Below are 27,867 nucleotides of genomic sequence, written 5' to 3' on the forward strand. Positions count from 1 at the left end.
TAGGATGTGAAAGCGCTAGATCAGAGCCATGTGCTCTGATTCTCATTTTGAAAACATTACTTATTTATCATGTATTCATTTATTTGTTTTTGGTTAGGTCTGCCTTGGGGGAAAGCCATGTTCCCTGTGACCTCACCTCCGCGTGGCAGTGTTTTGGGAACAAACTGGATTCTCACGGTTCTCCCAATGGTGGCAGGGTGCCCATGTCAGGCAAGGTATTTTTCATAATGAAAAAGAAACAAAAATAGCATCTGGCCTCATTTGTAATTTCCCCATAGCAGCCAGAGTCTAAAATCTCTTTGTTTCCCTTCTCAGTTTATTATGCTGCCCTTGTCCTTGGTAAAGTGGAGGAAAAAAAGTGGATTTGAGGGCTTAAAAAAAAAAAAAAAACCCTACTTATTTATTTACGTAGTAGTTACTCCCAGAAGCATTTATTTTTGCAGCAAGGGCCAATACGGACATCCTGCAATTCCCACCCGCCTTTCCTCCTTAATTTGGATATCTCACTTCTCTCCCATGGCCAAAACACTAGTGTCATCCCTGACCCCCGGATATCCTTCTTCCTTCCAGGGAGAAAGGCAGCCCGACTCCTCAAGCCAGGCCTTCCCAGCAGGCCGTCCTGGCTTTGACCCCACAACCACCAGATCCTCGTTCAACATTTAATCACTTCCTCTCTCAATACCCATCCTGCTCTCCCTCATCCTGCCTCTTGGCCATGGTCCTGGAACCCAGGTGAAGATAAATCCAGAAGGAAGGAAGAAGGAAACTCAGACATAGAGATCAGCCACTGTGTACCTGAGACCATGATTTTTTTGTGTGAGGGAAAGGGGGTCTGGCTTCTCTTGCTCTGGTCATCTGTCAAATGATCTATCTATCTATTTATTTATATTGTGGTAAAATATACATTACATAAAATTTACCATTTCAGCCATATTTTAAGTATAGAGTTCAGTGACATTAACTACGTTTACACTGTGGTACAACCATCACTACTATCCATCTCCAAAACTTTTTTATCATCCCACACTGAGCCTCTGTACCCATAACTCCCCATTCCCCCTTCCCCCAGTCCCTGGTAAACACTCAACACTTTTATGTACATTATTTTATTTAAGCCTCACATCTGCCTTACAGTGTAAGTACCGCCATCCTATCCTTAACACCTGAGAAATCTGAGGCTCTGAGAGGTTAAGTAACTTCCCCAAGGCTACTCAGCTCTTAAGAGTCCAGGCTGACGCTCTGGAAAGCAGTGTGGAGGTTCCTCAGAAAATTAAAAATAGACCTACCCTATGACCCAGCAATAGCACTGCTAGGAATTTATCCAAGGGATACAGGAGTACTGATGCATAGGGGCACTTGTACCCCAATGTTTATAGCAGCACTTTCAACAATAGCCAAATTATGGAAAGAGCCTAAATGTCCATCAACTGATGAATGGATAAAGAAATCGTGGTTTATATACACAATGGAATACTACGTGGCAATGAGAAAGAATGAAATATGGCCTTTTGTAGCAACGTGGATGGAACTGGAGAGTGTGATGCTAAGTGAAATAAGCCATACAGAGAAAGACAGATACCATATGGTTTCACTCTTATGTGGATCCTGAGAAACTTAACAGAAACCCATGGGGGAGGGGAAGGAAAAAAAAAAAGAGGTTAGAGTGGGAGAGAGCCAAAGCATAAGAGACTGTTAAAAACTGAGAACAAACTGAGGGTTGATGGGGGGTGGGAGGGAGGGGAGGGTGGGTGATGGGTATTGAGGAGGGCACCTTTTGGGATGAGCACTGGGTGTTGTATGGAAACCAATTTGACAACAAATTTCATATATTAAAAAAAAAAAAAAAAAAAGAGTCCAGGCTGAGATTAAACTCCAACTGACGGAGCTCTTCCATTCTTTTCTTTTGTGTGCTCTTTCTCAGGCTGTGAGAGAGTGAGAATTGACGTATAAGGAATGGTCTTTGCCATTAAAGGGCCTATTCTTTTAAGAAGAGCAAGTCTAGCTTGTCTAAATATGTGACTCAACATATACAGAGGCTATGGAGTGAGGGTGGGGCTGTGGTAAATACCATCAGGACTGTGCATTACCATGTATTCCTTCAGTGGTTACTGGAAAATCGCTCCATATAACTAAGGGCCTCTGCTGGGCCCAGAGAGCCAAGAGATACCATCCTAACCTGGAAGAAGCTGATAGCCTAGTGCAAGAGGCAGGGATCTAAACAGAAGTGTACAACGCAGTGTGCTCTCTCTACCAAGGGCCATGGTAGGCAGGACAGGAAATAGAAGGCCTCAGGAGGAGGAGACAAGTGAGGATGATTTAGGAGGGTGGCCAGTGGAGAAGACATGGTAGGCCATTCCAAGCCGAGGCATAGTATGTCCTAGAACACAGAGTGATCAGGAAACAGCAAGAAGACAGGGGACCCGGCAGGGAGGTGGCAGGACATGGAGATGGTAAGATAGGTCGGGGCAGGATGATCAACCTAAGGGAGTCTGGACTTGTGTTGACAGTGGGGAGCCAACATCTCCATGTCCAGCCCAGACCTCACCTCTCAAATTCTATCCATTTATATATATTGTATTGACATTTCCACTTGGGGGTCTTATAGTCACCTCTAAGTTTACATTCCCAGAATGAATCCTGGCTTACAGTGTTTCCTTGCCCAAAACCCACCAGCAGAGATGTTAAAAAAATTTAGAGCAGAGGCACCAGCAGGTCCCCAGGGTTTGGGATCAGCATCATGAAGGCCGATAGCTGTGCCAGGTATTAGCACTTTTAGATGCTGGAGAGTGGAAAGATGTGAGGGTCTCAGGAGAAAGCCCAGGCATCTGGGGTAGCAAGGGGGCTCAGAGCAGCAGTGCTTTTCCTAAGAGGCACAACCATCCTGCAGTCCAGAAATGCACCAGCTGTACATCAGCCCTGCCCCCCATCAAACATAACCCTCCTGTGCTTTCTCCATCTCAGTAATGGTACCCTCATCTGCCCAGGAGCTCCTGCTGGAAACCGAGGCATTATCTCCGGGCGTACACCAAAAATACAGTGCCATAATCCGAAATGGTTAAATGTTATACATCAGATTGAATCAATTACTTATTTATTAAGAGATAAAGTCTCCTTAACTTTATTGAGGTATTTTTACATACAATAAAATGCACACCTTTTAAGGGCATAGTTTGAGGGGCTTTGACAAATACATTGTGTAACTACCACCCCAATCAATTACCATTACCCTAGAAAGTTTCCCTAGGCCTATTTGTAGCCAGTTTCCCCTCCTCTCTCCCACAGGCAACTACCCATCTAATTTCTATCACTGTAGGTTAGTTTTGCCTGTTATAGGACTTTCTATAAATGGAATTAGGCAACGTATTCTTTTGTGTCTGGCTTCCTTTGCTCAAAAGCTATGGATATTTTATGATGGAAAGCTGGCAAAATATCAAAGATGACTGAATTTAATGGTGTTCTTTTGATGAATAGCATATATGTGTAAAAAAGAACTATATTATTCATAAAGATTATATATTTCATAAAATTTGTTCTTGCTTCATTTCAGCAAAGTCACTAATTACATGGTTATACTCAAGATTTTTCAAATAATTTTGTTTGATTGACAATAAGGTCCAAAATTAAATAAACTTTGTTGAATCACTGTATATTTTAGACTTTCTTTTTTACTTACTAATTTCAATTTGGAAAAACTTTCCAGTAGTAACTGGAATTGCCAATAAAATTCTGTAGGCAATATTTTAGATTTTAAAATGTATCGTGAATTTTATATATTATGGTCAAATATTGTTATGGGAACACATAATACATTATATATTTCATAATAATTATATTTATGTCTCAAGATAAATTTATAAAAATTAAAATATATAATAAATTATAAAACTGAGAGCTTTTCCCCTAAGGTCAAGAACAAGAGAAGGATGTCCGCTCTTACCACTTCTATTCAACATAGTACTGGAAGTCCTAGCCACAGCAATTAGAAAACAAAAAGAAATAAAAGGCATCCAAATTGGTAAGGAAGAAATAAAACTTTGACTATTTGCAGATGACATAATACTATATTTAGAAAACCCTAAAGACTCCACCAAAAAACAGCTAGAACTAATAAATTAATTCAGTAAAGTTGCAGGATATAAAATCAACATCTAGAAATCTGTTGCATTTCTATATACTAATAATAAAGCAGCAGAAAGAGAAAATGAGAAAACAATCCCATTTACAATTTCACCAAAACTAATAAAATACCTAGGAATAAAGTTAACCAAAGAGGTGAAAGACCTGTACTCTTAAAACTATAAAACATTGATGAAAGAAATTCAAGAGACATGAAGAAATGGAAAGACATTCCATGCTCATGGGTTGGAAGAACAAATATTGTTAAAATGTCTATACTACCTAAAGCAATCTACAGATGTAATGTAATCCCTATCAAAATACCAACAGCATTTTTCACAGAGCTAGAATAAGCAATCCTAAAATTTGTATGGAACTACAAATGACCCTGAATAGTCAAAGCAATCATGAAAAAGAAAAAAAGCCAGAGACAGTTCTGGACTTTAAGTTACATTGAAAGCTGTAGTAATCAAAACAATATGGTACTGGCACCAAAAAAGACACATAGAATCAATAGAACAGAATAGAAAACCAGAAATAAACCCACAATGATATGGTCAATTGATCTTTGACAAAGCAGGAAAGATTTTCCAATGGGACAGCAGTCTCTTCAACAAATGGTATTGGGAAAACTGGGCAGCAACATGGGGAAAAAAAGGAACTGGACCGCTTTCTTACACCATACACACAATAAATTCAAAATGGATTGAAGGCTTAAATGTGAGACCTGAAACCATAAAAATCCTTGAAGAGAGCACAGGAAATAATCTCTCTGACATCGGCAGTAGCAAAATTTTTCTAGATCTGTCTCCTGAGGCAAAGGAAATAAAAGCAAAAATAAACCATTGGGACTACATCAAAATAAATAGCTTTTGCACATCAAAGGAAACAGTCAACAAAACTAAAAGGAAACCGACTGAATGGGAGAAGATATTTCCAAATGACACATTTGATAAAGGGTTAATATCCAAAATATACAAAGAACTTATACAGTTCAACAGCCAAAACACAAATAATCTGATTTTAAAATGGGCAGAAGGCATGAACAGACAATTCTCCAAAGAAGACATACAGGTGGCCAACAAACACATGAATAGATGCTCAACATCACTCATCATCAAGAAAATGCAAATCAAAACCACAATGAGGTATCACCTCACACCTGTCAGAGTGGCTAATATCAAAAACACAAAAAACAACAAGTGTTGGTAAGGATGTGCAGAAAAAGGAATCCTCATGCACTGTTGGTAGAAATACAAACTGGTGCAGCCACTGTGAAAAGTAGTATGGAGATTCCTCAAAAATTTAAAAACAGAACTACCCTTTAATCTTGTAATCACACTACTGGGCATTTACCCCTCCCCTCTCAAAAAAACCAATAATTCAAAGGGATACATTGGAACCCTATGTTTACAGCAGCATTACATACAATAGCCAAATAATGGAAGCAGCCCAAATGTCCACTGATAGATAATGGACAAAGAAGAGGTGGTGTATAAATATAAATATATATATATACATATATATATATATATATATGTATATATATGTATATGTATAGGTATAGGTATATGTATATATATGTATATATGTATATATGTATATATATGTATATATATTAAGGAATATATATATATATGAATATTATATTCCTATAGGAATAATATAATATTCCTATTGGAATATTATATTATATTCCTTTATATATATAAAGGAATATATATATATATATATATGAATATTATTCAGTCATAAAAAGGAATGAAATCTTGTCATTTGCAACAACATGGATTGAGTTAGAGAGCATAATGCTAAGTGAAATAAGGCAGTTAGAGAAAGATAAATACCATACGATTTCATTTACATGTGGAATTTAAGAAATAAAAAAATGAGCAAAGGAAAAAGAGAGAGAGAGAGACAAACCAAGAAACAGACTCTCAACTATAGAGAACAAGCAGATGGTTCCCAGAGGGGAGGAGACTGGGGGGGGGGGGGGGGGGAATAGGTAAATTTATAAAAATTAACATATGTAATAAATTATAACAAGAAATAACCCAAAATATTTTAATTTTATTATATAAATCATCAACAGTTATATTGTGACTTTCATTGTTCCTTAAAGAAATATTTAAGTCCATAAAGAATCAGTATCTTCCCTGATGAACATGGATGCAAAAATCTTCAACAAGATATTAGCCAACCGGATCCAACCATACATTAAAAAAATTATTCACCACAACCAAGTGGGATCTATACCTGGGATGCAGGGCTGGTTCAATATCTGCAAAACAATCAATGTGATTATTCACATCAATAAAAGAAAGGACAAGAACCACATGATCCTCTCAATAGACACAGAAAACATTTGACAAAATACAGCATCCTTTCTTGATAAAAACCCTTAAGAAAGTAGGTATAGAAGGGTCATATCTGGAGATCATAAAAGCCATATATGAACGAACCAACACTAATATCATCCTCAATGGGGAAAAACTGAGAGCTTTCCCCCTAAAGTCAGGAATAAGACAGGAATGTCCACTCTCACCACTGTTATTCAACATAGTATTGGAAGTCAGCCTCAGCAGAAAACACATAGGAATAAAAGGCATCCAAATCAGCCAGGAGGAAGTCAAACTTTCACTTTTCACAGACAACGTGATACTCTATACGGAAAACCCAAAAGATTCCACCAAAAATTTGCTAGAAGTGACCCATGAATTCAGCAAAGTTGCAGGATACAAAAATCAACGCACAGAAATTGGTTGCATTCCTATATACCAATAACAAAGCAACAGAAAGAGAAATCAAGGAATCGATCTCATTTATAATTACACCAAAACCCATAAAATACCTAGGAATAAATCTAAAAACTATAGAAAGCTTATGAAAGAAATTGAATACAATGTGTCTCCACTCGGAGTATATCAAAATAAAGAAAAAAAAAAAAAAAAGAAACTGAAGAAGACACAAAAAAATGAAAAATATTCCAAGCTCCTGGATAGGAAGAACAAATATTGTTAAAATGTCAATACTACCCAAAGCAATCTACATATTCAATGCAATCCTTTTCAAAATACCACCAGCATTCTTCACAGTGCTAGAACAAACAATCCTAAAATTTGCATGGAACCACAAAAGACCCTGAATAGCCAAAGCAATCTTGAAAAAGAAAACCAAAGCAGGAGGCATCACAATCCCAGACTTCAAGCTGTATTACAAAGCTGTAATCATCAAAACAGTATGGTACTGGCACAAAAACAGACACTCAGATCAATGGAACAGAATAGAGAACCCAGAAAGGGACCCACAGACGTATGGCCAACTAATCTTTGACAAAGCAGGAAAGAATAGCCAATGGAATAAAGACAGTCTCTTTAGCAAATCGTGCTGGGAAAACTGGACAGCAACATGCAGAAAAATTAACCTGGACCACTTTCTTACACCATACACAAAAATAAATTCAACGTGGATGAAAGACATAAATGTAAGACAGGAAGCCATCAAAATCCTCGAGGAGAAATCAGGCAAAAACCTCTTTGACCTTGGCCACGGCAACTTCTTACTCAACACGTCTCCAGAGGCAAGGGAACAAAAGCAAAAATGAACTATTGAGACCTCATCAAAATAAAAATCTTCTGCACAGCGAAGGAAACAATCAGCGAAACTAAAGGAAACCGACGGAATGGGAAAAGATATTTGCAAATGACCTATCAGATAAAGGGTTAGTATCCCTCTTATCAAACTCAACACCCAAACAAACAAACAAACAAACAGACAAATAATCCAGTGAAGAAATGGGCAAAAGACATAAATAGACACTTCTCCAAAGAAGATATCCATATGGCCAACCGACACATGAAAATTCTCAACATCACTCATAATCAGGGAAATACAGATCAAAACCATAAGGAGATACCACCTCATACCTGTCAGAATGGCTAACATTAACAAGTCAGGCAACAACAGATGTTGGTGAGGATGCGGAGAAAGAGGATCTCTTTTGCACTGTTGGTGGGAATGCAAGCTGGTGCAGCCACTCTGGAAAACAGTATGGAGGTTCCTCAAAAAATTGAAAATAGAACTACCCTATGACCCAGCAATTGTACTACTAGGTATTTATCCAGGAGATAGAGGTGTGCTGTTTCAAAGAGGCACATGCACCCAAATGTTTACAGCAGCACTATCAACAATAGCCAAAGTATGGAAAGAGCCTAAATGTCCATCGACAGATGAATGGATAAAGAAGATATGGTACATATATAATAATGGAGTATTACTCGGCAATCAAAAAGAATGAAATCTTGCCATTTGCAATTACATGGATGGAACTAGAGGGTATTATGCTAAGTGAAATTAGTCAGAGAAAGACAAATATCATTTGACTTCACTTGTATGAGGACTTTAAGATACAAAACAGTTGAATATAAGGGAAGGGAAGCAAAACTAATATAAAAACAGGGAGGGGGACAAAACATAAGAGACTCTTAAATATGGAGAACAAACAGAAGGTTACTGGAGGTGTTGTGGGAGGGCGGATGGGCTAAATGGGTGAGGGGCATTAAGGAATCTACTCCTGAAATTGTTGTTGCACTATATGCTAACTAACTTGGATGTAAATTTTAAAAATTAGTTAATTAATTAACTAATTAATTAACTAATTTAAAAAAATCAGTATCATGTTGGGGTGCCTGGGTGGCTCAGTCAGTTGAGGGTCCAACTCTTGATTTAGGTTCTGGTCATGACCTCAGGGTCGTGAGATTCAGTCCCATGTGGAGCTCTGCACTGGGTATAGAGCTTGCTTAAGATTCTCTCCCATGGGGTGCCTGGGTGGCTCAGTGGGTTGGACCTCCAACTTCAGCTCAGGTCATGATCTCGAGGTTCATGAGTTAGAGCCCCACATCAGGCTCTCTGCTGTCAGCACAGAGCCTGTTTCTGTCCCTCTCTCTCTCTCTCTGCCCCTCCCCTGCTCACTCTCTCTCTTTCTCTCAAAAATAATTAAAATATTTTTTAAAAAAAGATTCTCTCTCCCTCTGCTGCTCCCCACTCCTCTCTTTATCTCTCTTTCTCAAAAAAAAAAAAAAAAAAAGAATCAGTATCATGCTCAAACATGTTATAACCAGATCCTATGTCCATATGTTTACATATAAACACATGTAAAAGTTGTATGAATTTTTTAATATTCAAAATATTTATTAACTGTCATGTGCAACTGTTACAAATACCAAGCTATTCTTGGGTTCCTCCTGGGCCACAAATTGGAACACAAAGAGAAACAAGCAAATGAACTCTGTTCCTCTGGGAAATGATGTCTCATTATGCACTCATGCTATTTGAGAGAAACAATTCCACAGGACCTGTTCATGTGTTTATCTCTTCTTCTACCCAAGAGCTCTGCCACTCACAGGCTCCCCATACTCCAAAGCAGTGTCCAGCTCGGATCTGGGCAGCAGCACAAGCTGCAGAACTTCCGCCGTGTAATGAGAATGGTCTACATTCATGATTGAGTGGGATGGTGGTTATACAGATGGGTACATTCACCTCTCCAAACTGTGCATTTAAATGGGTGCACTTTATTGTATGTATAACATGCAATTTTTTTTGTATTTAGGATGTAAAGCAAGACATGTGAAGTGTTTTCCCGAGGCCTGACTGAGGTTAAGCACGAAAAGGAATGTTTGGTGTACAGGACATGCAGTGCCAGCGCTAAGCACAAGCTCTTGAGTGTCAAGTCAATCATGCATTCTTTACTAAACTCTGGGGGGTGGGCTGTGCGTATGCCAGGGAGGGAGGTGGTACTTAAGGCCTCTAAAGTATGAGGCTCAAGGAAGAGACTCCTCTTGTACTGGTCCAGGGGAGGTATTGAATCCTTGATTCCTCCTTTTTCCTCACTCCCCACATACCCAATCATCAGCTGGTCCTGTGGATTCTGCCTCCAGAATATATCTTAAATCTCTCCTCTCTCCCATCTCTGCTGCCCCCATCCGGCCCATGCCACCATCATCTCTCTCTTGGGTTACAACAATCTTTTCTTTTTTAAGAAAAAAAGTTTATTTATTTACTTAGAGAGAGAGAGCAGGGGAGAGGCAGAGAGAGAGGGAGAGAGAGAATCCTAAGCAGGGTCTGTACTCATGCTGTCAGCACAGCACTCATGGTGATGTCCAACATCACCAACTGTGAGATCATGACCTGAACAGAAATCAAGGGTTGGACGCTTAACCAACTGAGCCACCCAGGTGCCCCACACAACAATCTCTTCTTAACAGGCCTCTCTGCTTCCACTCTTGCCTTCCTTCTATCTGCTCCAGCAACCAGCAGAATATTAAACATAAATAGCATCAGAATTGCTATCTTGCTGAAAGCATTCAACTGCATTCCCTTTGCTCTTAAGATAAAAACCAGTAATTTTAGTGACATTTAAGGCTCTCCAGAACTGGTCCCTATGCAACACTCTGGCTTCAAGCCGTCCTCCTGATTTATTCTCAATCAGCACTCTGTTTAGTGATTTGTGGGATTGCCCACAGATTTTTTTTTTTTTTTTTTGTCTCCCCCACCCACCCAAAGCAGGCTGGGACTGTTTTGTTCATCACACTGCTACTTGGCACAACAAAAGCATTTAACAAATACTGTTGGCCAAATAGATGAATGGACTTTTTAAAACTGGGGAGTGGCACAGACAAGTCTGGGTTTTTGAAACGTCTCTCAATGTAGTGTGGAAGGTTAGATAGACAGAAACAGGCTGGAGGGTGATAGATGCCATCTGTGTATGGGCTTAAGATCTCACTGGACCAACTTCAACTTCCACTGTTAAGAGCTAATGACAAAAAAAAAAAAAAAAAAAGGAAAGGAAAGTAAGATAAAAACAGAGAGGGAGGCAAACCATAAGAGACTCTTAAATACAGAGAACAAACAGAGGGTTGATGGAGGTGGGTTACATAGGTGATGGGCATTAAGGAGGGCACTTTTCAGGATGAGCACTGGGTGTCATATGTAAGAGATATTCAATCACTGGGTTCTCCTCCTGAAGCCAAGACTACACTGTATGTTACTAACTTGAAAATAAAAGACAAAAAGAAAGAAAATGGGCAAAGATCTAATCAGTCTTTTCATAGATGAAGATGTATGGATGGCAAATAAACATATGAAAAGATGCTCAACATCCTTTGGCATTAAAGAAATTAAAATTAAAACCACAATGAGACACAAGAAGAAGGAGAAGGAGAAGAAAAGAAGAAGAAGAAGAAGAAGAAGAAGAAGAAGAAGAAGAAGAAGAAGAAGAAGGGGAGGAGGAGGAGGAGGAAGAGGAAGAAGAAGAAGTTGGAGGAGGAGGAGGAAGAGGAGGAGGAGGGACTTAAAAGGCTGAGACAGGGAGGGAGAGGCCAAGAAGCAGAGGCATTCTGCTTTATACAATGGGGATCTATGTAAAAATTTAATAGGAAGTCTCCATTACTAAAAATGGATTTCAGAACCCATAGTATAACAGAAAGAACACACCAGGCTGGTAGTCAGGATCCCTGAGTTCCAGTCCTGTTTCCTTCCCCGTATGCTCTTTGGTAAGTCCCTTGCCTTTCCCAAACCTTATGAAGGGCAAGGATCTGAATGATTTCTGAGGTCAGTGCAGCACTAACAAGTAGAGTCTACACAAGCATGACAGAGCCCTTATAGGCCTGCTCTGGCTCGAGTCCTTGCTTCGTTTTACCTGTGACTCCTTAGAAGCTGAGAAGAGGATCTACAAACTAGAGATCAGGAAACTGAGAGGTCCCAGATCTGTATCATCGCATGCTTAGGGTCATGCTGGGCCCCTGGCCATTGCCAATCAGGAAAGGGAGGGAGCTGATGGGAACTGGCAAGGGGGGCATGGTTGGCTGTGACCCTGGAGCTAAAGGGGCCCAACAGTCAGAATAAGGGTCCAAAGGGATATGGCTCAATCTAGGGGCACAGTAGCCAACCAAAACATCAGGATTCAGACCACAGACAGTGCTATGGATCCTCAGGGAAAGATTGCATCCAGCAGCCAGGAAGCGGCTCTTCTGTCTCCACTTACATGGACTGGAATCAGGCAGGACCCTGGTCCAACAGGGACCTGGAGCAGATTTTAAAAGCCCCAAATTGAGTTTTCTCCCAAAGACCAAGAAGTGTTCCCTGACCCCACCCAGGTAGAGTTAGTGTGGCTCTCTCTTTTGTGTTGCTCATTAAATGTTGTACTGCCATTGTCTGTGGACACTTCTGTCTCTACTTCTGTGACAATCCATTTTGTATCACTGGTATTCACTGTGGAGTGGGGTAGGCAGTAATTATTCATTGAATGGATGGATAAAGGGAGGGATGGATGAATGGACAGATGGAATAACACACTAACCCCATATGTGGAGGAAAGGCTGGGACTCAGTAGGCAGATGGGTACTCAGGGAACTGCAGGAAACACCCAGCTTTCAGTTTATTGCTTTTGTTTATTCATTCAACAAACATTTTTGTTGAGCACCTATTATGTGCCAAACTATGAGTGCATGCTATAGGGTATATGAATCCTGGGTAAGGGCAAGGATTCTATAGCCTGACTACCCAGATTTGAATCCTATCACTAGCACTTACTAGCAGCTTAATAGTAAGCAAGGTACTCACCCTGTGCCTCAGTCTCTTCATCTGTAAAATGAGGAAAATGATAGTACCTACTTTATAGGTTGTTAAAATATTAAATGCATTGATGATTTTAAAGCTTTTAGAGTTCCCTGCACATGTTTTTAGCTTTACTTTTGTATTCTCAGGTCATAGGTCAAATGGGGGAGGGAGCGTGATCAACTGAACCCACAAGAATCTAGGCAGACTAGGTATTAGCAGAGGTACAGGCACAGTTATTGAGGAAGAGGCTGGGGAGGCATTATGGAGCAGGCAGTCTTTGAGCTGAGGCTTGTGGGTTGAGTCTACGTTTGATTCAGCATGCTATGAGATGCACACTTTTTAGGGAGATAGTAGTCAAACATCCATTCTCATGTCCTGAAAATTTAGGGTCAATAGGGACCTGAAGGCCACCTGGACTGTTTCCTTTAATGGTCAAGACCCCTGATAAAAGGTCCCAGCTCAAAGACATACAGCTAGTTATTTATTAATAAATCACTCATTCATTCTACAAATATTCACTAAGAACTGTGTGCCAGGCATTAGGGTAGGTGGGGATCTAGGGATCAAAGTATGCATGACCTACCCCAAAGGAGTTCATATTCTCAAATAGTGATAGACACAGAACACGAATCCAGATCCCAGCCTTCCAGCCCAGGGCTCCTTCCAATTCCCATCAGAACCTTTCTCAGACTAGAACACTGAGTTCATCTTTTCCAAGAACAAACTCATGAGTTATTTTCCCCACACCATACATACTTATTTATAGACTGTAGGTTCCCTGGGACTGGGCTTATAAAATCCAGCCTCTATTTTTCCCTCAGAGCCTGGAGCTATCTGAATGCTATATTTATTTTTAAACAACAGCCATTGATGACTCACAAAGACTTTTATAATCTGCTCTGAAACCTACCATTGTATATATCTGTCCATGTTATACTGTCTCCCTTCCCGATTTATTAGCCTGAGCCTCATTCTGGCTACCTTCCACTTCCTCCTCCCCTACCCCTATGGATTATTCTCCAACTACACAAGGATTCGTTGATTTTTTGGTCTGAGTGTCTATACTTCCTTAGTCCCACAACTTGCGTGCTGAATCTGGCCCCAAACACTTTAAAAGGCTACTTTCTTATCTAGGACTGGGCCTGGGGCAGAGACAGATCACACCTTCCCTCTCTCATCATTCTCAGATATCTTGTATCCATTAGGTACCACAAGCCCAGCACTTGAAGCTGACAAGCTTCTCAAGGGTCCAGAAAAATGTTTAGTACCATTCTTCTCCCCCCGCCCTTTTTTTTTTTTTTTTTTTTTTTTACAGAATCCAAAATATAAAAACTATGAAATGGAAAGCAATAAATATTTAACAAATGTCTACAAACATAAATTTATATCATCTTTGTTAGCTTTTCAATTTAATTGTGACAGTGACTGCCACATATCCCATTCTTTCTTTAATAGATTGCCCAAAATTTAGCTAGGCAAAAGGTGACCCAGCAAAAGACTATATTTCCAAACCCTCTTAAAGCTAGATGTGGTCAGGTGAGTAAGTTCTGGACATGTAAGTACAAGTGATACTTACTACTTTTGGTTGTGCCAAAAGTAGTGATACTTACTACTAGTAAGTACTTACTAGTAAGTACAAGTGATACTACTTTTGGTAGATGTGGGCTTATCTTCATCTTCATAGTCATAGTACTTGAGACTCTTGTGAACCATACATTATGCCACTCATGGAAGATAGTTTGTCCATTTTAATTGCTGAGCAGCATTCCATTATATAAAAATACCACCATATATCCATTCTCTTATTGATAGACACATGAACAACTTCTAGTTTGGGAGTATGATGAATAAAGTTGCAGTGAATATAGTTATACAAATCTTTTTGTGGTATAAATGTTTTCATTTATAATGGGTAAATTCCTAGGGAAAAATTGGGTCATAGCATAGGTGTATATTTAGTTTCATAAGAAATGCCAGACTTTTACTAAAAGTGTTTATATCATTTTATACTGCCAACAACATTGTATGAAATTTCTGGTTGCTCTGCAACTATGTCAACACTTGATGTTTTCAGTGGTTTTCATTTTATCCATCCTAGTGAATGTGTAATATCATTTTGTTGTGGTTTTAACTTACATTTCCTGATGATTAGTGATGTCAAGCACAGGAAACAGTAAAAAAACAAAACAAAACAGAGAAATAATAAAGAGAACAAGCAGAAAGATAAAATGTCAGGCTTAACCTTTAATATATCAATAATTACATTAAATCTAAATGGGTTAAATATACCAATTAAAAGATAGAGATTGGTACAGTACAGGGGTTAAAGCATGACCCAACTATATGCTGTTGATAAGAAATTCACTTTAAATATAATGATAAAGGCAGATTGAAAGTAAAAGGATGGAAAAAGATATATCATGCAAGATTAATCAAAGGAAAGCAGGAGTGACTACAAAAATATCGGACAAAGTAAACTTCAGAGCAAAGAAAATTATCAGAGACAGAGCAGAACATTATAAAATGAAAAAAGGATCACTTTGGCAAGAAGACATAGCAATATTAAATGGATATACACCAAACAACAAAGCTACAAAATATGTGAGGCAAAAACTAATAGAACTTAAGTGAGAAATAGGTAAACACAATTATATTTGGAAATTTCAACACCCTTCTCTGAACAATTGGTAGAATAACTAGATAGAAAATCAGCAAGGATGTAGAACTCACCAACACCATCTACCAAAAGATGTTAATTAAAATTTAAAGAATATTGCACCCAACAACAGCAGAATATACATTTTTTTAAATCTTTATATTTATCTTTGAGAGACAGAGAGACAGAGTGTTAGCGGGGGAGGGACAGAAAGAGGGAGACACAGAATCTGAAGCAGGCTCCAGGCTCTGAGCTGTCAGTACAGAGCCTGACGCAGGGGCTTGAACTCAGGAGCTGTGAGATCATGACCTGAGCTGAAGTCAGACACTCAACCAACTGGGCCACTCAGGTGCCCCACAGAATACACATTTTTTAAGCTGCCCACAGAATGTATACCAAGATAGACCGCATGCTAGGCCATTAAGAAACTTTTTTTTTAGGGGCACCTGGGTGGCTCAGCCGGTTGAGCATCTGGCTTCAGCTCAGGTCATGATCTCGCAGTTCATGGGTTCAAGCCCCACATCAGGCTCTGTGCTGACAACTCAGAGCCTAGAGCCTGCTTCGGAATCTGTGTCTCCCTCTCTCTCTGCTCCTCCCCCACTTGTGCTCTGTCTCTCTCTCTCTCTTTCAAAAATAAATAAAAACATTTTTAAAAAAATTTTTTTAAAAGAAACTTTTTTTTTTTTTTAAGAATTGGAATCAAATAGTGTGTTCTCTGTCCCAGTGGACTCAAACTAGAAATCAGTAACAGAAACATAACAGGAATACAGTATACTTAGAAATAATATATAAGTCACAAAGGAAGTCTCAAAGGAAATAAAAAAAGATACATTAAACTGAATGAAGAAGATCATACAATATATCAAATTTTGTGGGATATAGCTAAAGTCACACTGAGAAGGAAAAATTTGCAGCACTACATCCATACACTGGAAAAGAGGAAAAATCTAATATCAATTCTCTGAGCTCCCACATAGAAATTATTTGGAAAAGAAGAACAAAATAAATCCAGAGCAAGCAGAAAGAGGCAAATAATAAAGAGCAGAAATCAATGAAATTAGAAACACAAAAACAATGGAAACAATGAAACAAAGAGCCAATTCTTTGGAAAAATAACAAAATTGACAAATTTCTAAAAAGACAAACAAAGAAGAGAGAGAGAACACAAATGACCAGTATCAGGAATGACAAAACGGACATCATTACAGACAACATAAGCATTAATAGGATAATAAGTGAGTACCACAAACAATTCTACATACATAATTTGAAAACTTAGATGAAATAGACCAATTCCTTGAAAAACACAAACTACTATAATTCACCCATATGAAATAGATAATTAAAAAAAATTTTTTTAACCTTTACTTATTTTTTTGAGACAGAGAGAGACAGAGCATGAACGGGGGAGGGTCAGAGAGAGGGAGACACAGAATCCAAAACAGTCTCCAGGCTCTGAGCTGTCAGCACAGAGCCCGACGTGGGGCTTGGACTCACAGACAGTGAGATCATGACCTGAGCTGAAGTCGGACGCTCAACCAACTGAGCCACCCAGGCGCCCCTGAAATAGATAATTTTAACAGACCTATAATTATTAATAAAATTGAATTTGTAATTTTAAAACTTCCCAAATCTCCAGACCCAGATGGTTTCACAGAGATTCTACCAAATGTTTAAAAAAAGAATGAAGACAATCTACACAATCCCTTCCAGAAAACAAAAAAGGAAAAATACTTCACAATTCATTTTATGAATCTAGCATTACCCTATACCAAAACCAAAGAAGCACAAAAAGGGAAAACTTGAAACCAATATCTGTCATAAACTTAGATGCAAAAATCCTCAGCAAAATATTAGCAAACCAAATAGAATGATGTATAAAAAAAATTATTCACCATAACCAAGTGGGATTTATTCCAGCTATGCAAAGCTAGTCAACATCTAAAATTTAATCAATGATATCTACCACATTAACAGGTTAAAGAAGAAAAAAGCCACATGATAATGTATCATTGCAAAAAAAAAAAAACTTTTAACAGGATTCAACACCCTTCATGATAAAAAATAAAATAAAAATAAAAAAATAAACTTCTTAGGAAAACATGAATAGAGGGAAACTTCCTCAACTTAATAAAGACCATCTACAACAAGCCTACAACTAACCATTTATTTAACAGTGAAAGATAAATGCTTTTCCCCAAAGACTGGAAAAAGGCAAGGAGGTCTGTTCTTACTACTCTTATTCAAAGGCAAAACAAAGGCAAAACAAATCAATTAAATGCATACCCATCAGAAAGGAAGAAAATAGAACTGTCTATTTGCAGATGACAAAATTATCTACTTATCTACATGGAAAATCCTAAAGAATCTACCTACAATTCCTAGGGTTAATAAGTGAGTTCAGCAAGGTATCTTGCAGGATGCAAAATAAACATACAAAACTCAATTGCATTTCTATATATTTGCAATGAACACATGGACACAGAAATTAAAAATACAATACCATTTAGAATTACTCAAAAGAGAAATATTTAGGTATAAATCTAACAAAACATATATAGATTTGTATGCTGAAAAGTACAAAATGCTGATGAAAGAAGTCAAAGAAGATCTAATTAATGGTGAGACATACCACATTCATAGACTGGAAGACCCAATATAGCAAATATGGCAATTCTTCCTGAATTGATACACACGTTCAATGCAATTCCATCAAGATTTTTTAGATATATACAAGGTTATTCTAAAGTTTATATGGAAATGCAAAAAACTAAAACAATTTAGAATAACTACAACAATTTTGGAAAAAAGAAGAATAAAGTGGGAGGAATGAGAATATTTGATTTTAAAACTTATTATATAGTTACAGCAATCAATAATATATGGTATTGGTGTGGGGAAAGACACATAGTTCAATTAGTGTGGGGATCAATCATAGAATCCTGAAATCAGCCCATACAAATGTGCCCAACTCTTTTTTGTGGGTTTTGTTTTGTTTTGGTTTGGGTTTTTTTGCAATCTCTACACCCAACGTGGGGCTCAAATTCATGACCCCAAGATCAAGAGTTGCATGCTCTTCCAACTGAGCCAGCCAGGTGCCCCTGTGGGTTTTTTTTTTTTTTTTAACATAAAACAGTCTTTAGTATAATGACTGAAATAAACAAAACATGATTAAAATAATTTTTAAATTATTTATTTTTTAAATTCCAGTATAGTTAACATAGAGTGTTATAGTAGTTTCAGATGTACAATATAGTGATTCAACAATTCTATGCAATACTTGGTGCTCTTAGTCCCCTTGACCTTATTTCACACATCCTCCACCCCCAGCCCCACCTCCCTTCTGGTAACTATCAGTTTGTTCTCTATAGTTACAAGCCTGCTTTTTGGTTTGTCTCTTTTTTTCCTCATTCATTTCTTCATTCATTCACTCCACATATGAGTGAAACCATATGGTATCTGTCTTTCTCTGACTTATTTCACTTAGCATTATACCCTCTAGATCCATCCATGTTGTTGCAAATGACAAGAGTTCATTCTTATTTTTATGACTGAGTAATATTCCATTGTATATATAGACCACATATTCTTTGTCCATTCATCAATCAATGGACATTTGGGTTGCTTACATATCTTGGTTATTGTAAATTATGCTGTGATGAACGTAGGGGAGCATATTATCTTTTCAAATTAGTATTTTCATTTTCTTTGGGTAAATACCAAGTAGTGGAATTACTGGACCATATGGCAATTTTATTCTTAATTTTTTGATGAAACTCCATACTATTTTCCACAGTGGCTGCACCTGTTTGCATTCCCACCAACAGTGCATGAGGGTTCCTTTTTCTTCACATCCTCACCAACACTTGTTGTTTCTTGTTTTTGATTTTAGCCATTCTGACAGGTGTGAGGTGATACCTCATTGTTGTTTTGATTTGCACTTCGCTGCTGATGAGTGATATTGAGCATGTTTTCATGTGTCTGAAGGCCATCTGGATGTCTCCTTTGGAAAAACTTCTGTTCATGTCTTCTGCCCACATTTAATTGGGTTATTTGTGTTTTTTTGGTGTTGAGTTGTATTAGTTCTTTATATATTTTGGATATTTACCCCTTATTAGATATATAATTTGCAATTATATTCTCCCATTCAGTGGGTTGTCCTTTTGTTTTGTTGGTGGTTTCCTTCACTTTGCAGAAGCTTTTTATTTTGGTGTGGTCCCAATAGTTTATTTTCACTTTGGTTTCCCTTTCCAAAGGAGACATGTCTAGAAAAATGTTTCTACAGCTGATATCAAAGAGATTACTGTGTATTTTTTCTTCTAGGAATTTTATGGTTTCAAGTCTCACATTTATGTCTTAAATATATTTTATTTTTGTGTATAGTGTAAGAAAGTGGTCCAGTTTCATTCTTTTGCATGCAAATGTCCGGTTTTCCCAACACCATCTGTTGAAGAGATTATCTTTTTCCCATTGCATATTCTTGCGTCCTTTGTCATAGATTAATTGACTATATAACCAAGGGTTTATTTCTGGGTTTCCAATTCTGTTCTGTTGATCCATGTGCCTAATTTTTTGTTTTTTGCCATTACCATACTGTTTTGACTACTACAGCTTTGTAGTATATCTTGAAATCTGGGGTTGTGGTACCTCCAGTTTTGTTTTTCTTTTTCAAGATTGTTTTGGCTATTTTGGCTTTTGTGGTTTCAAACAAATTTTAGTATTATTTGTTCTAGTTCTGTGAAAAATGTTATTGGTATTTGATAGGGATTTATGCTGGTTTTTGACAAAGATGTAAGAGCAATAAATGTTGGAAACAGCCCTTTGAACAAATGGTGCTGGAGCCTGGAATATCCATAGGCAAAACAAAATTTAAAAATAATGACCAAAGTTTCAAAACTTAGGAAAAACACAGGAGAAGGTGATCAGGATCTAGAGGTAGGCAAAGATTAGACCAAAAGCACAATCCATGAAATGAAAAGTAGATAAATTGGACCTCATCACAATTACAACCATTTGCTCTTCAAAAGACCTTATTAAGAGGATGAAAATATAAGCCATAGAGTGGGAGAAGCTATTTACAAGCCATTTACAAATCAAAAAGGACTAGTATTTAGAATATATAAAGAATTCTAAAAACTGAACAGTAAAAAAACACAATTAGGAAATAGGCAAAATACATGAACAGACATTTCATTGAAGAGGATATTCAAGTTGAAAATAAACACATGTAAAGATGTTCATCACTAGCCATTAAGGAAATACAAATTAAAGTCACAAAAAAATACCACTACACACCCATCAGAATGTCTAAAATAAAAATAGTGACAATGTCAAATGCTGGCAAGGATACAGAGAAATTAGATCACTCACAGATATATTGCTGGTGGGAATGTAAAATGGAACAACTAGTCTGGAAAGCAGTTTGGCAGTTTTTTGAAAAACTAAACATGCAAGTACATATGCCAGCAATTTTACTCCTAGCCATTTATTCCAGATAAATGAAAACTTATGTACATACATACACACACACACACACACACACACACACACACCTGTACACAAATGTTTGTAGCAGTTTTATCCAGAATATCTGAAAACTGGAAATAACCTAGCCATTCTTCAACAGGGGAATGGATAAACAAATTGTGGTACATCCCTACCATGATATAATACTCATCAATAAAAAGAAACGAACTATTGTTACATGCAACAACAATCAGAAAATTATGCTGAGAAAAAAAAGAGGAAATTCCAAAAATTTATACATTGTATCATTCCATTTATATAACACAGATTTGCGTTTCACAGTAGTTAAATAGTGCAGATAAAAAAGCAGATCATGAGGGATCCTTGCGGTGATGGAAATATTCTATATCCTGACTGTTCAATGTCAATAACCTAATTATGACATTGGCAAGGCATTACCATTGGGTAAAGGGTACACAAGATCTCTCTGTATTACTCCTCACAACTGCATGTGAGTCTACAATTTTCTTAAAATAAAAAATTAAATATATATAAAAATATTACCTTTGTGGTTTCTCTCTTGTCTGAATCCCAATTGATGCAATTCATCACACTGGGGAATTTCTCTTCTCTTCCTAGTTCACTCCAGTTTGCTGGGAGTTTTAGTCAGGGTATATGTTGATTTTTGCCAACTGCTTTTTTTGCATCTACTGAAAACATATAGTTTTTCTCTTTTATGGTGAATTATACTGATTTTATAACGTTAAACCAACCTTGCATTCCTGGGACACGTTACTTTATCATGATGTAATAATCCCTTTATACATTGCTGGATTCAATTTGCTAATATTTGCTTGGGATTTTAATGTCCATATTAGGAAATGTCTTTCAGATACCTAAGGGAGCAATGTTATTAGTTTCTAAAATTAAAAAGATACCTGGGAAAAAATAGTAAAATATTAAAATTTGACAAGGCTGGAGGGTGGTAAACAATAATTTGTTACATTATTATCTACACTTTCCTGCTTTCTTATTTTTTTTTTTCTTTTCTATTGAACAGTCCTTGGCTGCAGCTTGTAAGATAGATTCAGATGATAGATTGAGGACATAAAAACTGGGTTCTTTATGCTATTAGGAATACAGGGATGGGATAGCCTTATGAATCCTGTTTATCTAGCAATGGGCCTAACAGCACATAGTTGCTAGTCAGTAAAAGTTTATTGAAGGAGTCCAAGTTTATTTAAATGACAATCCAATACAGGGGCACCTGGGTGGCTTAATTGGTTCAGCATCCGACTTCACTCAGGTCATGATCTCACTGTTCTTTTTTTTTTTTTTAATGTTTATTTATTTTTGAGAGAGAGAGAGAAAGAGTATGAGCAGGGGAGGGGCAGAGAGAGAGAGATACACAGAACCCGAAACAGGCTCCAGGCTCTGAGCTCAGAGCCTGACGCGGGGCTTGAACTCACGAACCATAAGATCATGGACTGAGCTGCAATCGGACACTTAACCGACTGAGCCACCAGGCTCTCCATGATCTCACAGTTCTTTAGTTCGAGTCCCGCGTCGGGCTCTGAGCTGACAGCTCAGAGCCTGGAGCCTGCTTCGGATTCTGTGTCTCCCTCTGTCTCTGCCCCTCACCCGCTCATGCTCTCTCTCTCAAAAATAAACATTTAAAAAAAATAATAAATAAAATAAATAACAATCCAATACAACATAATGGATGCTGTGGTCCAGACCCACTCTCAGGATCTAGCCAGTCATTTCCCCAGCTTCTGGAAGTAGGCTGCTTATGGCTCATAATTCTTCTCTGGGAATTGCCTTCCACAGAAGGAATGAAACTTGCCAAAAGTTACAGATAGCCTCTATCACTGGTCAATGATAGGATATAAACTACTGGCCCCTGTTCTTTAATTTGGAACAACTCTTAAAGGTCATCCTAGGCTCAGAGTATTCTTTGAGGTTGGCTGAGGCCTCTAAAGCGATTGTTTCAGTTTTTCTCCCTCTGCGATCCTGCTTCCATCACTCTCTCGCAGGCGGGGTCTTGACAGTAATCCCCACCCCCTCCTCGCCATAAAATTTCTGCACGTTCACCTGCTTTTCAGAGTCTCTTCATCGGGCAACTCCACCCAGGACACACACTAGCCTATTTTATATTTTTTTCCTAGCACTTGTCAATGTGTGAAATAACCTTGTTTATTCGATGCTTTAATACTTGCTTATTTAAGACTGTAAATCAGGCAACTCCACCCAGGACAGACTTTTTTCCCCATACACTGTGCACCACTGTATCAGGCGCCTAGAGCAGGGCCTACAGAACACAAGCAGACCCTAAATACTGGTTGTTGAAATAAATGAATGGAAGAAACACACCTGATGCTGGGTCTTGGGCTCACAATCTCTCTAGAGCTAGAGGAGCGGCAGCCGGGGAGGGGCCCCAAGTCCCCGCCCCTCCTGGCACGCCCCTCCCTTCCCCGCCCGCCGGCCTAGGCAGGGGGCGGGACCTCGCAGAAGGAGCTGCTGACGCGATGTTGCAGCCCGTGGTACGGCTGGTGCGGCTAAATCGGCTGCCCTACGCGGAGCTGCTGGCCCTGCAGGAGCGCTGGTTGCGACGGCTGCAGGCCGAACCAGGCAGTGAGGCCCTGTCGGCGGCTGAGGCGGGCGCGCTCCTGCTCTGCGAGCCCGCGGGGCCCGTATACACATCTGGGCTGCGCGGCGGCCTGACGCCGGAGGAAACGGCGCGGCTGCGGGCCTTGGGCGCCGAGGTACGCGCCACAGGCCGCGGTGGCCTGGCCACTTTCCATGGGCCGGGCCAGCTGCTCTGCCACTCGGTGCTAGATCTGCGACGCCTGGGCCTGCGCCTGCGCACCCACGTGGCTGCGCTGGAGTCGTGCGCGGTGCGCGTGTGCGAGCTCCAGGGCTTGCACGGAGCCCGCGCGCGGCCCCCACCCTACACCGGCGTCTGGCTGGGGGAGCGCAAAGTCTGCGCGATCGGTTAGTGCTATGGGCTAGGGCGGGGCTGGGGCGGGGCTTGGCAGAACTGGACCAATGGAGGTGAGGGCAAGCGCGGGCTGGGAGGAAGTGGATCTGGCGCGGGCTTTAATAAATCAAAATTCCCCGCTGCGTTTGAGTTTTTAAGCCTTCTCACGGATCTCATTTTCGCAGCTCTCAGGAGGGCCTTCAATGGTCATTTCCAATATTCATCTTTTTGAGAAGTGAATTGCCATGTTACTTCCAATGAATCACAATGTCTGGACAATAATGAAGCTTAGTAGTTTTCAAACTTTTTTTTAAACAACTTAATCTGTTAAAAGACATTTTCTGGAATTTCCATAATTGCAGCAGCTGTGGAGTCACACACTCCTCTCCAGCTTTGTCCCCCTCCCCCGATCTGTGCACAACCCCTTGAATGCTCAAAAACAAAGCTGGAAAACCAGTGATCCAGTCCAGTTCCTTCATTGTACCGAGGGGATCTTGAAGCCCAGGGAGGAAAGGTATCTACTCTGAGACCCTTTGGCTTGTCTTGCAGGAGTCCGCTGTGGAAGGCACATCACGTCCCACGGCCTGGCTCTGAACTGTTCTACAGACCTCGTGTGGTTTGAGCACATCGTCCCCTGCGGGCTGGTTGGGACAGGCGTCACCTCTCTGAGTGAGGAACTCCAAAGGCACGTCAGTGTGGATGAAGTAATACCACCTTTCCTTGAGGCCTTTAGGGAGACCTACAAATGCACTTTTATCTCAGAGGACAGCCCCAACTAAAGGATGTTCATGTTATCACAGCTGGGAGGTTGTGCTTGAGAAGCACCAAGCCTGACTTGGAGTCACGGAAACCCAGATTCTAGACCTGGCCCTGTCATTCACTCACCATGAGACTATGAACAAATTATGAGCCCTTAGCATTGTTTCCATATGTGTACTGGTTTATTTATATCTTCTCATCTACCTCAGATATAGTAGATTTGAAAACATTCTGAAAAGCAACACATGCTATATAAATGTAAGACATTAGCACTGCTATTGACATCATTTTCTCAGCTTAGAGAAACTCAGACATAATCAGTTCTCAAATATTTATTGCTTCCTAAATACTGTATTTAATTGGACAATTCTGAGATCCAGTTCCTTTGACTTTATAGGAATCATACCTCTGGATAGCCCAGGTGAAGGTAATGTGGTGGGGTGCTTTTTCATTCTCAAGAGATCTAGGTGCTTTCTGCAATGGAAGGAAAAAAGGGAAGGGATCTTTAAAGAACAAAATGAGATTTTTGCCTTCCTGGGTTGGATTCTCCAAGCCCAATAGCTATTTTTAGTTAGGTAACCTGAGCTAGACCAGAGCCAGGGAAAAGACCAGAGTAATATCTTACATTATACAAATGTCAAAGGTAGAAGTAAGTTTTCCTTAAGTGAGATCCCTCAATTTATAAAGCTGTGTAATTATTCATTGCTATGCAACAAATCACCCCAAAATGTAATGGCTTAAAACAATAAACATTGTCTCATATATATTATGTGGGTCAGGAATTTGGGAGAAGCTTAGCTGGGTGGTTCTGGGTGGAGATCTCTTATGAGGTATAGTCAAGATGTCAGCTGGGGCAGCCATCATCTGAAGGCTTGACTGGGATTGGAGGATCACTTTCAAAGATGGTTCACTCTGATTCGTTGGTACTGGTTGTTGACAGGGGGCCTGGGTTCTTCACCATGTGAGCCGCTCCATAGAGCTGCTTTTTCTCCTAGAGCAAGTGATGCCTGAAAGAGACAAGGTGGAAGCCAAAATGTCTTATGACCCAGCCTTGGAAGTTACAGAGTCATTTCTACAGTCTCCTAACACGGGAACCCTACTCAGTGTGGAAGGGACTGCACAGGGTGATGGGAAGTAAAGATCTTTAGGACTACCTTAGAGACTGGCTACCACAGGCAGTTAGGGTGGAAAGATCCTTGAATGAGAAGACAGGTGACCCAGGTTGCAGTCCCAGCTTTTTGAGCAAGTCGTTTACCCTCTCTGCACTTCAGTTTGCCCTACACAAGCACTGTTCAATAGAAATACAATGTGAGCCACATTGTAATTTTATGTTTTCTAGTAGCCACATTAAAAAGGAAAAATAAACAGGTGACATTAATGATACTTTAATTAACCTAATAGACCCCAGATATTGTCAGTATAAAAATGTTTTACATTCCTTTTCTCCGTACTATATCCAGATATTCAGTGTGTATTTTCCGCTTTATAGCACATCTCATTTTGGAGTCATCACACTTCAGCTCTTCAGTAGTCACATGTGGCTAGAGGCTACCACACGGTAAAGTGCAGCTTTAGGTAATATGGTATCTAAAGTCCTTTTTGGAGCTTCCAGTATCCTGTGGCCCCACTGCCTTGGAGAAGAAAGAGGAGTTCTCCCACTTCTGGGGCACACAGTTTATATCAGTTATTCAAGCTGGAAGAGAATTTGGAGGTATGTACCTGTCTCCTCATTGTACAGAGATGAAACCAAGACTTTGGAAAAAACTTGCTCAAGACCACACAGTAAGTTAATCACAAAGCTAGGACTGGGTCCCAGATATAAGCCCATTTCTCATGCTCTTTTCCTGCTCTGCATACTGACTTAGAGCTCAGGGTAATATGCTTTCCATCATGGACACTTGGTCAGTATTCGTGGATTGCTAGTTTGTCCACCCGTCATTAACCTATATTCTTTCTAGGCCTTTTATTTCCCTCCATGGAGCCAACAGTACTGTTGTAGGAATGTGGGAGGTGAGTAGTAGTTGATAATTACTTTGTAGTATTACTGCCAAGAAGGAAAACAATTATTCCCGGGAAAAGTGGAGTTAGGTTCTCATGGTTGGAAGGCTGTGCATAGTGTTGCTCCCCATCTAGTACTCGACTCCCCTCTCTAGCAACCCTAGCAACTGACCATAAAGCCTGATCTTGAATACCTCCAGAGACTGGTAAAGAAACATTCACTCCATTTATTTTTGGTACCAGGTACTGTGTTAGCCCTCTTAAGTACATTCTCTCATTTAGCAACTGGATCACTGGGAATCGTTCTGCATGGTGTAGTGACTGAGTTACCTGGCCTTCCTGAGCCTGTCTCATTAGGCTCAAGGCTTGACACAGAATAGGCAGCGGGAAATGTATGGTAGTTATTAATGTTCACCAAATATTTCAGGCAGGGGGCACCTGGGTGACTCAGTCGGTTGAGCGTCCGACTTCAGCTCAGGTCATGATCTCACAGCTTGTGAGTTCGAGCCCTGCATTGGGCTCTGTGCTGACAGCTCAGAGCCTGGAGCCTGCTTCAGGTTCTGTGTCTCCCTCTCTGTCTCCCCCTAACCCACTCGCATTCTGTCTCTGTCTCTCTCAAAAATAAAATAAACATTAAAAAATTTTTTAAAAAAACATTTCAGGCAGGATGGTACTTTGTGGCTCCCTTGTGGTTGGGTGGGGCCAAGTAACTTGTTCTGATCAATGAGTTATGAATGGAGAGGACATGCCACTTCTGAGCTGGAGCATTGAATTGCTGGTGTCAGACCCTTGGGGTTTCTCTTTCCCTCTGGAACGGTGACCAACAACATTCAGGATAGCGGCTGATTCCGGAGGGACTGCAATGAGCAGAGGCCCCTGCTGCTGTTGGACAGGTGGTATGGTTAAGCCACTGAAATGCAGGCATTGTTCATTACCACAGCATAATCTAGCCTATTCTGACTGATATAATACGTATATAGTAATTAGGAGTCTTGTATGTGCAAATGTAGAAACCCCACTCAAGTTCACTTATGCAAAAATAAATAGATAGATGAATGAATGAATGAATGAATGAATAAATAAATAAATAAATAAATAAATAAATAAAAGAGTGACAATGGAGGCATTATTGGAAAAGGTACTGGGGAGGGCCTCATAAAATGCAAGGGTAGGTCTGCCACTGGGCTCAAGAATAGAATTGGAGCATGTAGCCCTTTAGGAACCCAGATAGTCCTTTCTCTCCTATTCCCTGCCAGGCTTTTTGGTGTCTGCTTCA

At 39.6% G+C, this 27,867-nt stretch overlaps 1 protein-coding gene and 1 long non-coding RNA gene across 2 annotated transcripts in view; one reads left to right on the forward strand and one right to left on the reverse strand.

Annotated features, from left to right (window-relative positions):
• The window catches only part of LOC122200792, a 34,742-nt gene extending 11,439 nt beyond the window's left edge, over nucleotides 1-23,303 (reverse strand). Inside the window, exons 1-2 of the long non-coding RNA XR_006193935.1 lie at nucleotides 23,228-23,303; nucleotides 21,419-21,564 (exon numbers count right to left, since the gene is read on the reverse strand). This is a non-coding gene — a long non-coding RNA (uncharacterized LOC122200792). The remainder of the gene's footprint in view (nucleotides 1-21,418; nucleotides 21,565-23,227) is intronic.
• Nucleotides 23,304-23,382: 79 nt separating this feature from the next.
• On the forward strand, nucleotides 23,383-26,471 carry LIPT2 (lipoyl(octanoyl) transferase 2). The gene is made up of 2 exons (XM_042905075.1): nucleotides 23,383-23,848; nucleotides 24,384-26,471. The coding sequence occupies exons 1-2, from the start codon at nucleotides 23,383-23,385 to the stop codon at nucleotides 24,611-24,613; spliced, it is 696 nt and encodes a 231-aa protein (XP_042761009.1). The 3' UTR covers nucleotides 24,614-26,471.
• Nucleotides 26,472-27,867: the final 1,396 nt, after the last annotated feature.

The sequence above is a fragment of the Panthera leo genome, chromosome D1, assembly GCF_018350215.1.
Source record: "Panthera leo isolate Ple1 chromosome D1, P.leo_Ple1_pat1.1, whole genome shotgun sequence".
Lineage (NCBI taxonomy): Eukaryota > Metazoa > Chordata > Mammalia > Carnivora > Felidae > Panthera > Panthera leo.

What these genes read in the sequence shown, in the direction of transcription:
- LIPT2 (XM_042905075.1), top strand. Translation starts at nt 23,383, where the DNA reads ATGTTGCAGCCCGTGGTACGGCTGGTGCGGCTAAATCGGCTGCCCTAC. An exon ending in GCGCAAAGTCTGCGCGATCG is followed by an intron (nt 23,849 to 24,383) that starts GTTAGTGCTATG and finishes CTTGTCTTGCAG; the next exon opens with GAGTCCGCTGTGGAAGGCAC.